Source organism: Opisthocomus hoazin, chromosome 21, assembly GCF_030867145.1.
Source record: "Opisthocomus hoazin isolate bOpiHoa1 chromosome 21, bOpiHoa1.hap1, whole genome shotgun sequence".
Lineage (NCBI taxonomy): Eukaryota > Metazoa > Chordata > Aves > Opisthocomiformes > Opisthocomidae > Opisthocomus > Opisthocomus hoazin.
In genome coordinates this window covers 4,201,753-4,216,307 of record NC_134434.1, presented here as the reverse complement: position 1 = coordinate 4,216,307, position 14,555 = coordinate 4,201,753, and the positions used below count along the sequence as shown (strand labels likewise).

General features: G+C 49.5%; 1 protein-coding gene across 2 annotated transcripts in view; it reads left to right on the top strand.

The window, feature by feature from the left end:
* The first annotated feature begins 445 nt into the window (after positions 1-445).
* Positions 446-14,555, top strand: part of MYOCD (myocardin) — a 38,781-nt gene continuing 24,671 nt past the window's right edge. The window contains exons 1-2 of one of the 2 annotated variants that reach the window (XM_075440749.1): positions 446-503; positions 10,893-10,958. In XM_075440749.1, the coding sequence (XP_075296864.1) occupies positions 449-503; positions 10,893-10,958 (121 nt within the window). In that variant the 5' untranslated portion in view covers positions 446-448. Of the gene's footprint in view, positions 504-1,174; positions 1,182-10,892; positions 10,959-14,555 lie in introns of those variants that run through there. The other variant, XM_075440748.1, reaches the window with a different exon arrangement.

Here is a 14,555-nt window from a genome sequence, read left to right as displayed (position 1 = left end):
ATTTCCAAGCAGCTCCCAAAGTCGGCGGAGACGGGGAGCGCCCTGATTGGCTGCGTACCGGCCGGTAGTAATTAGTATCAGATATCAAACTTCTGTCTTTGCTAAGACCCTTTCCGATAGTCGCTGCTCCCCGCTAGACGATGACATCAGCCAGGACACCCAGCTGCTGGTAGTAAACTCCGGGCGGGAGGAGGCTCCCGCTAGCTCCACGTTAATTAGTTCAACACAGCACAGGGGGAGCAGTTGGTGTCTGTGGAGGGTCAGTGCTGGATGGGACCAAACCTTTCAAAGCCACTTGCTGCTTCTTGCCAGCCAGCTGTAAAAGCACCCAGAGAGCCCAGGAGAGCTGGATGAATCCTGAGCGCTAGCCGCGGTCTGGTCGGCTTTTCCCTGTGGAGGAAGTTAATGGTTTAAGTGAGGGGCGTCTGGATCTGGTCCCCGAGTCACCATGACACTCCTGGGGTCTGAGCACTCCTTGCTGATTCGGAGCAAGTTCAGATCAGGTAGGGGAAACCTTGAGATTTCTCTTAAAACTTCTTTCTCCGGTGAGCCGTAGCCACAGACTGTTTTGCATTAAATGTTTGGAAGCAGCATGCGAGAAAAATATTCAGGGGGTCGTAGAGCTGTCACGGCTTTGCTCTTACAGAGGCTGTTCCGCAAGTGGAGAAACGCATCTTCCTTCCTCTCTGTTGCTTTTTTTTTTCCTCGTATTTCATTGTCTTCAGTTTATGTCTGTGGTTTATTTTGGTAAAACTGCAGTTCCCGGGTCTCCTGCCCTGGCCCTGCTACAAAGGATTTGGGCAGGAAGCCAAAAGGGCATCTGGGATAAACAAGGTACCTAACGCCGACCGTATATTCCAGGTGCTCTCGCGGGTCCGTCTGTAATAATCGCAGTGAGGATGGGCCTGACGCTCTCTCTGACATGCAAGCAGCTGACTTTGTTCCATTAAGTTGTGACTAATTGGAGAAAAATGGATTTGAAGAAATGCGTCATTTTTAGAAGTAAAAATAACAAATGGAACATGAAAAGTATTTAAAGTGACATCATCAGAGAAATAAAACCAGAGCCACACAATTGATTGCCACTCTCGGAGGGTTTGCGAGTAAAACATGCCTCCGCCTCGTAAGTTAGGGGAAGCACCGATAAGGGGCTTCTCAGAGGACGTTCAGCGCGAGTGAAGGTGAGTGAAGGTGAACTATGGGACAGTCACTTCTAAATCAGACCCTCTGCTGGATATTCATGCCTTTATTCACTGGCGTTATTTATAGTAAGTATGCCGAGTTTGCGAATGGGTATCTTTACGTGTAATTTTTTTAACAAATGTAAAACACTGTAATATTAATGGTAATGTCAAAAAATGTTCTCGAGGAGCTTTCTCTGACCTTTCCAGAGGTGAAGTTGTCCCTGGGAATGTTATCTGTGAGGGTGTTCAGACAAACCATCTGCATGTGCCGTACGGGACGCTGTAAAACTGGATGGGGTGGTCACGTTGGAACATGCACCCAGTCTGGCATGTCACCCACGCTGTGTGTGTTTTTGCCTCCTCATGCATTGTAGATAATGAAATTAGAGATTTATGATACTGATGGTGGACATGAGTGGTGTTATCAGGATCTCTTAGATAGCTGGGTGGTCAACTTAAACTTTGTTTTCTCAGCAAATACAAAGTTGGCAGTTGGTTGAAAACGCAAGCGTGTGTGTGCAAACACAAGTGTCCTAGTCTGGCTGAATTATACAAAACTTGGGTCCAGGGCTTTGGTGTGGTTTCCATATCGCTCTGATCTTACATTTCGTTAGATTAAGTCATTCCTTAGATTTTGTTGGTATATTATGGTACATTGCTGTTCATTTGAAAAAAATCTCAGTCCGTAACAATTCCTCCAGCAACTCCAAAGCAACACTGCCATCTTTCTGACAGAGCAGGATGGGCTGTGCTACATGTCTGCATTCTTTTCAAATGAACAAGTATTGTTTCTAAGGCTCATTTCTGGTTTATTTGTAAGCTGGCTTTATTGTGGAACCAACAGTGGGATCTCTAAACATATTTTTCAAATGATTCTCCAGTAAAAGTAAACTTTGTGGGTCTTTGCATCCATAAATTCTGATGCCTTTCAGCATTTCTAGGGGAGTCAATTTGTGGGGCATTCTTTGGTGCTTGACTTATTCCCACAACTGCCATCCTTCACTACAGCCTGGTGAAAGATAGGTTTCCCATTTGACAAAATTTCTCTGCCTGTTTGTTATGTTTGAGTTGCGCTTGACAAAGTCCCAAATGCGTGCCTGCACCTGGCTCTCCCCACTGCTGGGACCGCCGCAGGTAATGCGGGACCCGGTCACAGCACAACCCTGGTCATCGCAGTCTGTGAGACAGGGCAGGAAAGAGGAATGCTGAGGAATACAAATAAATCAATGCTGCCTTCAGTTTGTGCTGGATTTTTAGTAACATGGGGAACAGATAAAAAAGCTAAGATTTTATGCTGGAAGCGGTCGAATCTCTTTTATGTGCAAAGGGTCTATGGGACAGAGCTTCCTCTGGTGTCCCTGCTCTGTGTGCAAACTTTGGCAGCTGTAAAGCCCCTCAAGGATGGCAAAAGGTGCAGTGCTCTGATTTACTGTCCTCCATTCGCTTGGCAGAGGGATGAAGATCTCAAACAAGCCATTGCCCTGCTCCGCACCCCGCTGCATGGCTCAGGGGCTGTAACACGTGAACAGACAACACCAGTTTACACAGAGAGACGTGTAGCTTGCACAGAGCAAGTAAAGGAGCCAGGAGGGATCATGCCCTGAAATGCCAAGTCCCGAGGAGCAGTTCTTCACGATGTGCTCGTTGCTTTGGAAATGGTCTTGTGAGGCAGGTGTGAGGCTTCGCTTGCTCCCCAGGTTTGGGAAGGATTAGCTGTGCTCCGTGACTCATGACGAGTCTGAATCCCTTTTGAGGGATTCCAGGCCAATGTTAATGAGGGTGAGGTAAATCTTAACAACTTAACTTTTGCCGTCTCTCCATGGCCTGCACACACTGAGCAGCTGAGCGAGCTACGTGTGTGTTAAAGGGTGCTAGAGATATATTACTTGCTTCTTGTTTCCTCATCTCAGAATCCCTTTAATCTCTGTGGCACAAAGCAGGCAGAAAGTGGGGCAAGCAGGTGGCAACTAAAAGATGGTGGCATGTAGGTATCCCTCTTAGAGTGCCTCGAGGTTCATCTTTCCAGTATCTGGCTTCCATCTGGCAGCATCAGTAGCAAGAAAAAGAAAGAATTTGTCCAGGAAAGGCTGATCTGGTGGAGGGAGAGGCTTCTTCACACGGTGCCCAGCAATCCTTCCTTGAGTCCCACAGTGTTTCCTCCTGGTCTTTTCTGCCCAGTGGTCCACAGCGAAGGACCAGCATAGTCGTGCAGTGTGGAGAGATGGTAGCTACCCCAGTGCAGAGCACCAGGAACTGCTCCAGAGGAGATAGATCAAATCACCAACATGCTGCAGGCCTTCAGGTCCCCCCTCCCCTTCCTCGAGGATTTGTGTCCGTGTTTATTTTGTCTGTTTTGCCAGAGATAAATATACTGATCTGAGGTCATCCTGACAAATTTTGCAGGAATGATGATTCTTCAAGCCTGCCATGCTATCCCATGTGCTCCAATTATCAATGGGATTGCACTAAATCAACTAGGACATTTAAGGGCTGTTCCAGAAACATATTTAACTCTTCCCAGAGACAATCATTTATATGAAGTGATCTCCTGCTTTGAATACAAACCAGTTGTACTCCAGCAGAGGAGAAGTATTGTCATCAGACAGAGCAAACAAAGCTGGCAAACGCAGACTTAACCTTAACTCTGACCTTATCTGTCCGGTGATATGGAAAGAGAGTTTACAAGGCCAACATCTGCATAACATCAGCGGTAGTTCAGATAAATGGTGAGAAGTGAAAGTTTAACACTCTAAATAAGGCTCTGCACGGCTTGGCATGGGGTAATATCCAGGCCTAATTGCGGACACATGGATGTAAATTTGCAGAGAAGACTTGCCTGGCTCTATGGAGGAAAGGGTTCCTGCTTGTGCACGGGGCTTGAATGAAGCTGGATGAGATGGGAGAGGAATTTATTCTGTCTGCCTGTGGTGGAGAGAGTGATTTGGACCAAAATCAGCAGGTTAATAAAGGCAGAAGAGAGCAGGTCTTGGGTGTTTGGCCAGGCATTTTGGCAGAAGCTTTATTTTCATTTTCCCAGTGTCCAAAGATAAAACATGTGCATGTGTTTCCTCTCAGATCATGAACTCGCACAGTTCACAATCAGTGTGTGTGTTCAATCTGTGGCTTCTCTGTAACTGATGACACCGTTCTGTGATTTTGTGAAATTTTTGTAAAACACCAACTTGATATAGATTGGTTTGTGCTTGGTTTTGTTTTTCCAGCATCTTATACCTAGATGTTTTAGCAGACAGACACATGTTTCTCTGTCAGTCAGGCATGTGTTACAGCACAGATTGAAACGTACCTCACTGTGCTTGAGGAGAAGGATGTATGGGCTGCTCACGGAGATGCTGAAGGGATGACTCCAAGTAGGGCTGGTGACAGCCTGTTCTCGGGACCATGGTGAGATTGGGGTTGCACATTATGATGGACACCGCTCTCAGAGGGATTTTATAGCTGGTTGTTCTTTAGTGGTGACCTGTGCCCATTTGGTGGTCTGGGCTCCTTGCTAGCCAGGTATGGTCCTGTGTCTCTTCCAAGGTACCTGCAGACCCAGACATGGGTTTAGAGATGTTGTTCTCACCAATGTAGATGAGATTTTCAGTGCAGTGCAGCCTTCTGGGTGACACAGAAATTTGTAGCACAGCTGCCTGGGAGAATGTAAAATGTTCCCAACTCTGAAGTGGTGAGCATCACAAGCAGAGATAAAGCTGGTGTGGCTGGGCCCCACTCTGAGGCAGTGCCCGGCCAGGAGAGGAGGCTTTCCACGGCTGTCTCGGCTGAGCGATGCCATTTGCTGCTGGGCTATGGCTGGCTGAGCTTTGTCTCTGCTCACATGAGTCCCACACAGGCCATGTTTTCAGAGGATAACATGGGCCTGGAGAAGTGATGCTACAGAGAAACCACTTTCTGGCACCTGGATATCGGCAGAGCAGGTGGGCCAAGAGCCATGGAGGGTCTCAGGACAGTGGTATTTTTGCAAGACAGCAGCTCCATAAAAGCAGGCCCTATGATGCTCTGCTGGACCAGTGCTTCACTGCTGGTGGTAGCACCAGGAGGTTGGCTGGCCTGTCACCCAGCTCAGGGTGACTCCACATTCACCCAGGTACAGCCCTCGCATCAGGAGCCTGAAGTCAGCCTGTTGCTCATCCGAGACGGAGCACCACTGGTCCCGGCTGCCCTGCCCGTCTGGACATCCTGCTTTGAATTCCTGCTCCTGACGCAGCTGCGAGAAACAGCCACAGACCTGAGAAAGCCACAAGCAACACAAATTCACCCTGCCACCGAGCCAGCCCTGCTCCTGCCCTGCTGGGACCTTGGGACAGTCAAAGGATCCCACATGCTTCTCCCACCAGGCAGCTTCTCTCCCTCTGGCAAGCTCACACGAGAAAGCCTCAGACGTCGTCTATAAAGACAGTCCCAAAGCAGACAGCAATTCTGCCTTCCAAGGGAGGCTGGGTCCAAAACAGGGATAGTTTCTGCCAGCCAGTCTGTGAGCACGGGCGAATCACCAGGTTCCTCTGGTACACACCATGGCCATGGGCAAACACGCATTTCACATTCTCTCAGCTGCTGTTTGACATGCAACAAAGCTGCTGTGTGGAAAACAGGAGTCCCTCCTCCCCATCACCCTATTCCTCATTTGCTGCCAGCTCACCCCTGGCCCCAGCAAGGGCAGTCCCCATCCTGTGCACCATTCAGCTGCACTCATACTCCTAAAATCCCAACTTTGGGTGGGAATGAGCTGCTGGGATGGCTGGCAGAGGGGACAGTGACTTGCTGCAGTGGCAGTGCCAGCTTCAGTTGTTTGTCCATCTTCTGTCTCCTATCATGGTCACGCATTTGGAACAAACTGGCATAATGTGGTGCTTCTGCTAGTCCTCTTCACTGTGCAGCCCAGGAGCACGGGCTGGCGTGCGGAGCAGCACAAGGTGCAGGGATCAGCAGGCACCTGCCTGACCATCAGTTCTGGTAGCAGCAGTGACTCATTTTAGAGGAAGATGAGAGCACAGCAATTGCACTGGTTGTGAATGTGGTTCCCAACCAGAGCAAAGGTGTTGGCACAGCCCAGGCAGGGAGGAAACCAGCAATTATTGGGATTATTGGTATCTGAAACCACATAAAAGAGCTGAGAAGAGCTGAAGCAGTAGGGACTCTGCCTCAGTCGCTCCCATTCCCAGGGGGGCTGTCAGAGATAGAGACAGATGCTGGGTCACAAGTCAAGAAGCAGCAACGCACCTGCAGCTCCACCTGGGCAGCTCAGCTGTGAGGCTGAGCTGAATGCTGAGAAACCCTCATGCAGCCTCAGAGTTTCCGAGAACCTGCTCTGGCTGCTGCATAAGTGTTGGTGGGAAGGGACGGGCTCTGATCCAGCCTGCTTCTCAGAGACAGACCTTGGCCAACACTGCGTCAGGTCAGCCATGGCTTTGCCTGCCTGTCCCAGTCCTGAACCCTGTGAGAAGGGCAGTTCCCCCACCTCCCTGGGCAATGTGCCTGGTGCTGCTCGGTCCCCTGTGCTGTTCAAGCCAATTCCTCAAAGACAGGAGGGTGCTATGAGTGCTTTGGCAATGCCCCAGCATGGGGGATGCTCTGATGCAGGTGACAACAGTCCCATCCTGGCCAACTGCTGAGCACTGGACTCAAAGTCCCCCTGCAGACTGAAGCAGAAGGCCAGGTCTGGCTGCTCCTGGGGTGGAGGGAGGATTTGAACATGTCTTTTCCAGTGCATCACCAGGCCAGGCAAGGCCCAAGCTGTCCTCTTAGCTTCTTAAAGCTCTGAGGTCAACTGCTAGGGAGGAGGATGACTCATGACTGCAAGTCATGGGGAGTGCTCAGAGCTTGGGCCACCAGAGCTAGCTATGACTGACGCCAGGAGGTCTTCTCTGTGCCGATGATACAACCCCACTGCATAGGATATTTCTGGAAGCTGTATCACTAAATGGGACTCAGTTCTAGTGCAGAAGAGAAGATTATTTCTAACAGAAAAGTTCATGAGCAAAATCCCTGGAATAGCTCTGACATGCTTTGCTTCATCTAAGGAAGGATTTTTCATCTTGAGGTGCCATAGGAGGGAACGGGTTTGCTGAAAGCAAGGCTGTCTCTCAGCTGATGGCAGCTGATGATGCCAGCAGAGCTTGGTACCACGGGGTGACCAATGTGCATGACTGCTCCCTTGGGGCTACTAAGAATGGTTTGTGTTGGAAGGGACCTTTAAATGTCATCTAGGTCTTCTCACCACCCAAGCTGGTGCAGACAGGAAACAAGGATGCTGGGGCTGTGGGAGCAAGAGTGTCTCAACAGCGGTACTCCAGCCATCACTCTATGTAATATAATTGTTCCTCTGAAGTGTTAGCAAAGTAGTTTCCTTGAAAAATAAGAATATTCCTGAAAAAAAAAAAATCCCCGTATGTGCCGGGTGACAGCATCCTCAAAGTGAGTCACTGGCAGCACTCAGAGCTCAGGCCTCCAGACACACAGCAAAGGAAGAGGACAGGAATGCAGCTGGGGTCAGACACATTTCAAATCCCCTTCAAGAAGCACCTAAGCAGTGGCTGTTTGGATGGTGCCTGGGGCTCGTCCAGTCCTGTTTTTAAGCGTTGTTCATTGTAAGGGAAAGGTGCAAGCCTTGAGGTGACACCTGCTCAGCTGCAGGCTGCAGCACTGACACAGCAACTGCCGAAAGTAGTGGCTGCTTTACCTCTTCCTGCAGGGATGTTCAGTCCTATTGTCTGACACTGTCCACAGCTGTTTCTTCAGATAGTTCTCAACAGGATTTGGAAGTTCATAGAGATGATATCTGGGAGTCAAGGCATGTGTCCTACTGCATGAGGGGGTCCAGATCTGGATGAATATTCAGTGGCTGAAATAACTGCTTCTACCATTGAGCTTGGGCTGCTCCTGGAAAAGGCCGGCATTGGCACACCCCTGTCCTCACATTTTCTGTCAGCTTGCCCTGAACAGAAAAGGATGGATAAACTTTTCCTCTTCGCCCTGTGACCTGAGAATGGGCTAGGAACTTCGTAAGCTCAGCATGGCCCAAGACAGACCATGCATCTGAAAAACAATTTGGAGGTCTTTTCTCCCTGCACAAGGTTATCATTAAATAATATCAGCTCCCCTCTGTGATGGTCCATCAGCAGTGCTTAGCACAGGAGACAAAGCAGAGGCTGTTAGCTAGAGCATGGACCTGCTGTGGTGGGGTAGGCTCCCCTGGGTTGTGCACTGTTCGCTGGAAGGCAGCAGGATCTGGGGAATCTGGGTTCCTGAGTGCTGCTCCTGCATCCAAGCACAGGGAGAGCTATGGCAGTGAAACCTACACGTTTTCAGCACTTCTTGCATCGAGGCAGGTGCTGAATCTCATAGCTGCCACACTGGAAATCATCACCACCTTCCAAGCTGTGCTTCAGGGGAATTTGTAACACCTCCTTTTTCTCTAAACAGGTTGACTGCATCCTGAGGCTGTTAAATTATTTGTCTGCTAGGAAGGGGTATGAAATAAGCAGAAGCAGCCGACAATGTGGGCTTTGAATGCACGGTGATCTGACTGACAGCATCCCCCTTGCTCATGTAGATATGGTGTATCACTTGGCCTTGCTGTGTCGGAAGTCAGAATGAAATGGTGCAAATAATTCGGCACACGTGGGAGCTGTGAAGTGGTGGAGCATCCTCACTTGGGATATTTCACAGCTTGACGGGGCAGACTGCTGTGTCCTTGGCAGGGTGTTGTATGTGACTATAGAACTCTTTGCTGTCTCTGATTCCTGTTTGATGATGGGATGTTGTGTGCAAATTGACTAAGCTTAAGGAAAGATGCTCTAATACCTGGGATGCTGGACCGGGACCTAGGAGAGTGAGAGAACCATTCTTGGCTGAGTTACAAAGCTTCTTCATTCTTGAACAGTGTGTGACCTCCCTTAGCTCACCTGTTCCATAAAGATACATCTCTTCCTTGGGGAAAGTGCAAAGCTCTACATGGTTCTTCAATATTGTGACCAGTCACAGAGAAGGTTCTACACAGTGGGGTGCACCTCACTGTTTAAGATACCTACCATGAGCTGCTTACCATTAAACTGCCTCTACAGTCAGGGGGGAAAGACAGGCATTCCTAGAGCATGGACTGATTAATTTGGTTTTGAGGTGCCCTGAGGGGGGTGGCTTCTGCAAAGAGAATGCAGATAACTGGGTCTGATGCAAACACCTGGAGTGCAAGGGTCTGAATCTACATCCATGGGCAGAACCGGCACTGACTGAGGGTGGTGCCATGGGGCAATGGAGGGCTGCAGACTACGCTGGTGACCAGTGACTTCTAGCCACCAGCTTCACTCTGGCATAAGGGGAACAGCATACATGCAGACTTTACCAGGTACTGAAGGCTACGTTTTTAGTTCACTGCAAGAATCTGTCCTTGTTGTCCTTCTTAGAAGTGCTGGCATTTGGCAGGAGATCGTTGTCCCACTTGAGGCCTTCACTAAACATCTGCTGTGAATGTGAGACATGGTTTGTACAGAGGACAAGGAAAAGTCACAAGCAATGGTGGTATCTCAGGGAGCCTTGTGCTCTGGGGATTTCTCTGGAAGGGATCACTATTCAGCTCTGTGCCGTGTCCCAGGGAAGCTGCACTGTAGACATGAGCTGTTGGCAGATCTCAGCAGGTTGCTCCCGAGGACAAAAAGCTGGTCTTCCCTCTCTTCCCCTTCCAGTACTGGCTCTCTCGAGGCAGCTAAGGGGATGCAGTCTGGGGCTGTGCTGGTAGGCAGGGGATATGCCTGCAGTTACATTGTGACCACTGAAAGACACATGTCCTTGTGGCAAGCTGTACTGAGTTTCCAGCAGGAAAACATGTAAGTGAGTTTTATGTTTTACCTTTATCTTCTCAAAGACAAATTTGCAAAAATGAAGGTGTAGAATATATTACTAACTCAATGTCCAGGCAGGGTTACCTGAGTGATGGGATGAAGTAACTTGTGCAGTCCACACAGAGGTCTGTAGCCTTGCACAAGGCAGGCTGCAGGTGGGCTGTCGTTGCATGCTGTAAATATTGGAAGGTGCTTCTTGATTAGATGCCTAATTGATGCTCTGTAGCTGAGGCCATGCCTCTAAGCCACTTGGTGACCCTGACCAGTGGTTCATTCCCATCTACCAGTTCGCTTGGAGCAGTGCATTCATATGGAGATGGCACTAATATCTCCTCACCACATTACCTACATCCCCTGCAGTAGGGCAAGCACATCTACATTCAGTGCTCAGCCTTGCAGGGCTGGAAATGCGCTGCCAGACCCTCAGGAGGGTGGTGGAGTTTGAAAGCTCTACTCAACCCCTAGTTCTGGCATGAGGGAGGACCTCCCAGCTTCAGAGTTCAGAGCTGAGCAACTGCTTGAGCTGAAGCCATGGTCATCCGAGGCTGCTGTTACAGGTGCCAGGCAGGGATCAGTCTGTCCCAGGCACCAGGGTTTTGCCTGCAGCAGGAGCAGCCCTGCCGTGCTCACCTGTCTGCAGAAGTGAGGACCTGGTTGGTGCAGGCTACACAGCTCCTCCCTGGCATTCCTCCTTGGCTTGGAGCACTCCGCTGCACCAAGGCTAGTCCAGCAGCAGGAGAAATCAGTGCCAGTCCTCTGTGCCACACACAGACCCCTGAAACATTGTCCCTGCTAGATGTATTAGTACCTCAGCAAAATCCTGCATCTTCTCCTGACACTCTCTTTCTCGCAGTTTTACAGCTACGGCTTCAGCAGAGAAGGACCCGTGAGCAGCTGGCAGACCAAGGCATCATGCCACGTGAGTATCTTTTTCTGCTTTTTCGCCCACTCCTGGCTCAGAGAGGCTGTGTTCATCTCGGGCACTGCTGGGGTACAGTGTGACGCCAGCTGCCTGCTCGGCCCCACTCAGCTCCGAGCAGGTTGCTAGCAGGGGGGACTTTGCTTCCTGCCCGGTAGAAATATTATGGTCCCTGGTGCTGTGCAGTGGTGCCCAGCATTTGCCACACAGGTTCTAATGCTGCTGCTCAAACTGAAGTCAGGAGAGATGCTTAATTTACACCATCCAAAAACTCAGATGCATAGCTCCCTGTCCCAGAAGTCACCGTAGCAGGGCAAGCACATCCAACTCCAAGCAGAAGACTCACAAAGCTCTTCACGTAGGCAAGGGCAGAGAATCTCATGTCCTCCTGTAAAAGCCAGCAACCTCTGTAGCGGGATGAGACCCACCGAACGAGGAAGAGGTGGAGAGGCTCATTCCAGGAGACTGTAGAAGAAGGAAGTGGTGGGTAACTGCCTGGGCCCCAGTGCAGAGAGGCAGCCCCTGGATGAGTGAGACATATCCAGATCTGTGTCTGCCCAGCCAGGACCCCGCAGGGCAGAATTGTCAGTGTACACTTGAGGCCAGTGAAACCTCACCTTGGCCTGCCTGCTGCAGACTGATGAATGATGCCTGTGCTTTCCCCTACCTGACCACATTCACCCTTGCTAGCCTTGCATCCAAGCCTGAAGGGCAAGATGCAGGCCAGCATTATTGTGTAATCATTCAGCATCAGAAAGCCAGTTGCTCGAGCCCAAAAAGTAAGTGGATGAAAATGATCCCCTCCTGCACCTTCAGGTGCATCACGAAACCTATGGCACTACTGGAGAAATGATGCTGGGAGCTCAGCCCTGCTCGATGGACAACTCCATCCTGACCTAGCTCAGGTTCCACACGCATGAATCTGCGGCTATATGGGACCCTCCTTTCTGCCTTGTCAAGGGCCTTTTGGGTTCACTGCTAAGATCACACTTTACAAAGGCTGTGTCACTTTTGTCTCTTCTGGCTAACCTTGAAGACTGTGACAGAGCTTTTGTCTAAACGGCAGAACAGCAATTCACTAGGAGTTTGGCTATAGCACTGCCTGCTGCACCCTGTCCATCCCTCTGCCCTGCTCATGCAGCTGCCTTCCTCATCATTGTGTCAAGGTAGCCAGCAACAGACACCTTCTCAGTACTGTCTTGCCAGTATCAAACACTAAGAAAACTTGAGCAGGATGACAAAAATCATGACTGTCAAAATGATCACATGGTTTCAAGACCTATAAATGCAAGTTCTTTTCATTTTTCTTCTGTTTATTTCTGTAAATGTTCAGATTATATGCTGCCTGCCACCAAAGGGCAAGCCTTTTAATCACAGGGTTCCAGGAGTTGGAGCTTTAAGCAAAACATTGTGACATTTGCGATAGTATTGCAAGTACTAGCAGTATAGTTAGTGGCCAAAAATGTGTCCAACATCTCCTGAACTGCTAAGTCCACTCTGTAAAAGTGGGCACACTCAGACGAGGTGCAGGACTCCCCACTGCACACGTATGAAGCAGTAGAGCCAGCTGAGAGGTTTGGGTACTTGACACTGCCCTGCAAGGACCAGTGCATGGGACTGCGCTTTTACAAACAGCACCGAACATTTAAAACCTTACACTTTGCAGACCACATGTTAGGCCCAATTTATTTGACGGCAGCTGAAGAGTATTTTCCCGTTACTTAACAGCTTCTTTGCACTTTGAATTCTAGGGTGACATTTTGCAGTCTGGTTTCTGTCCAAGAAGGCCATTTTGGGAAGCTTGAGCACAGTTGACTCACTGAAAGTAATACAAGAAATGGCACTTCTGCATCCATAAAAATAAACGTGCTGAATTTGACCTCAGAAGGCAGTGTCCAATGTTAGCATTTAACACATGGGAGCCACAGCCAGCTTCCCCGCGGCTTGGGCACATGCAGTCATTCCTTATGACAAACAAATCTTTGTTTAAACGTATCTTGCCATGCCCTGTTGGGTCTGAGGACCAGCAGATGAGGGGGGCTCTAGGAGGTGCACCGGGACAGGATCTCAATTCAATAGGGCTACAAGGATGGTGAGGGGACTGGAACATCTCCCCTATGAGGAGAGGGTGAGGGAGCTGGGCTTGTTCAGCCTTAAGAAGAGAAAGCTGCGAGGGGACCTTAGAAATGCTTATAAATATCTGAAGGGTGGGTGTCAGGAGGATGGGGCCAAGCTCTTTCCAGTGGTGCCCAGTGACAGGACAAGGGGCAATGGGCACAAACTGAGGCACAGGAAGTTCCGTCTGAACATGAGGAAGAACTTCTTCCCTCTGAGGGTGACGGAGCCCTGGCCCAGGCTGCCCAGGGAGGCTGTGGAGTCTCCTTCTGTGGAGATATTCAAGACCCGCCTGGACACGGTCCTCTGCAGCCTGCTGTAGGTGACCCTGCTTCGGCAGGGGGGTTGGACTAGATGACCCACAGAGGTCCCTTCCAACCCCTACCATTCTGTGATTCTGCGATTCAATTCACATGAATTGGAGAAGGGTGAGAAAGAAAACCCTATGGCTGTAACTCAGAGTGGTTGAGAACAGCCCTTCTCTAAGGAGAAAAGACGAGCATTGCTGGTCTCCTTGGTGAGAGTCAGGTTTGGTACCAGACTCGGAGCATGCACTTGATCACACATTGCACATCAGATTTTGCACACGGATGGTTTTCAACCCATTGCATATGTTTTCTAATTCCAGCAGAGAGAAACTTTGGTTTTCTAAATTTTATACAGAGACCAGAAAAAGAGGTGGAAAGTCAAAGTAACAGAATAGCATTGGGTAAAAGCTTTGAGGGCTTGTAGAAACCCTTGTAGGAAGGGAAGTTGGTGACTACACACAGAGCCTGCTGAGCTGTTCAGAGGTGCAGCTATAGCACAGTAAGCATGGGACATTGGAGCAAGTCCTAGGAACTTGACTGGTTTTTGGTACCCAAGAGAAGAGCACACAGAGAAGTGCCAGTGTTACCTGAGCACAGCACAGTGAGATGAATATCCTTACCAATCTGTGTTTGGTTTGACTGGGAAAGATGAATGCCATTGCATACCTGAGCTCTGTTCACACTCGTTCCTCTAAGAGATGCGAAACCTTCAGGTGGCCCCATCACTGGAGAAGGAAGGAAACTGGCTAAAGGAGGATGCTCATGAGCAAAAGGCAGTAGCATTGCACAAAACTTCAGTTTCAAAGCTGAACTCTGATTGTCAGATGTTTTCGGGTTGTAAATTGAACAACTGGCTGGCGAAACAATCAACACTACTGAAACAGGCTCTACACAAATAAAGACAGGTGCAGACTGGTAGGCAAAGGGAGCCTGTGGGTCCCTTCAGCCCCATGACTCTGTGTATGGAGGATCCTCTGAAAGCAAGGGGAGATCCACTTCTTGAGACACAGCCACAGTCCTGAAGCATAGGAGTGCAGGTGAGAGCAGAGCCTGCCCCGTTCTTCAGGCTCACTGCGTAGGAAGTTTCCAGTTCATGCAACAACACATGCAGTTTTATTTTCCTAGTTAAACTGCTACAGATCCAGCAAAAGCATTTTAAATCAAGAGCATGTGG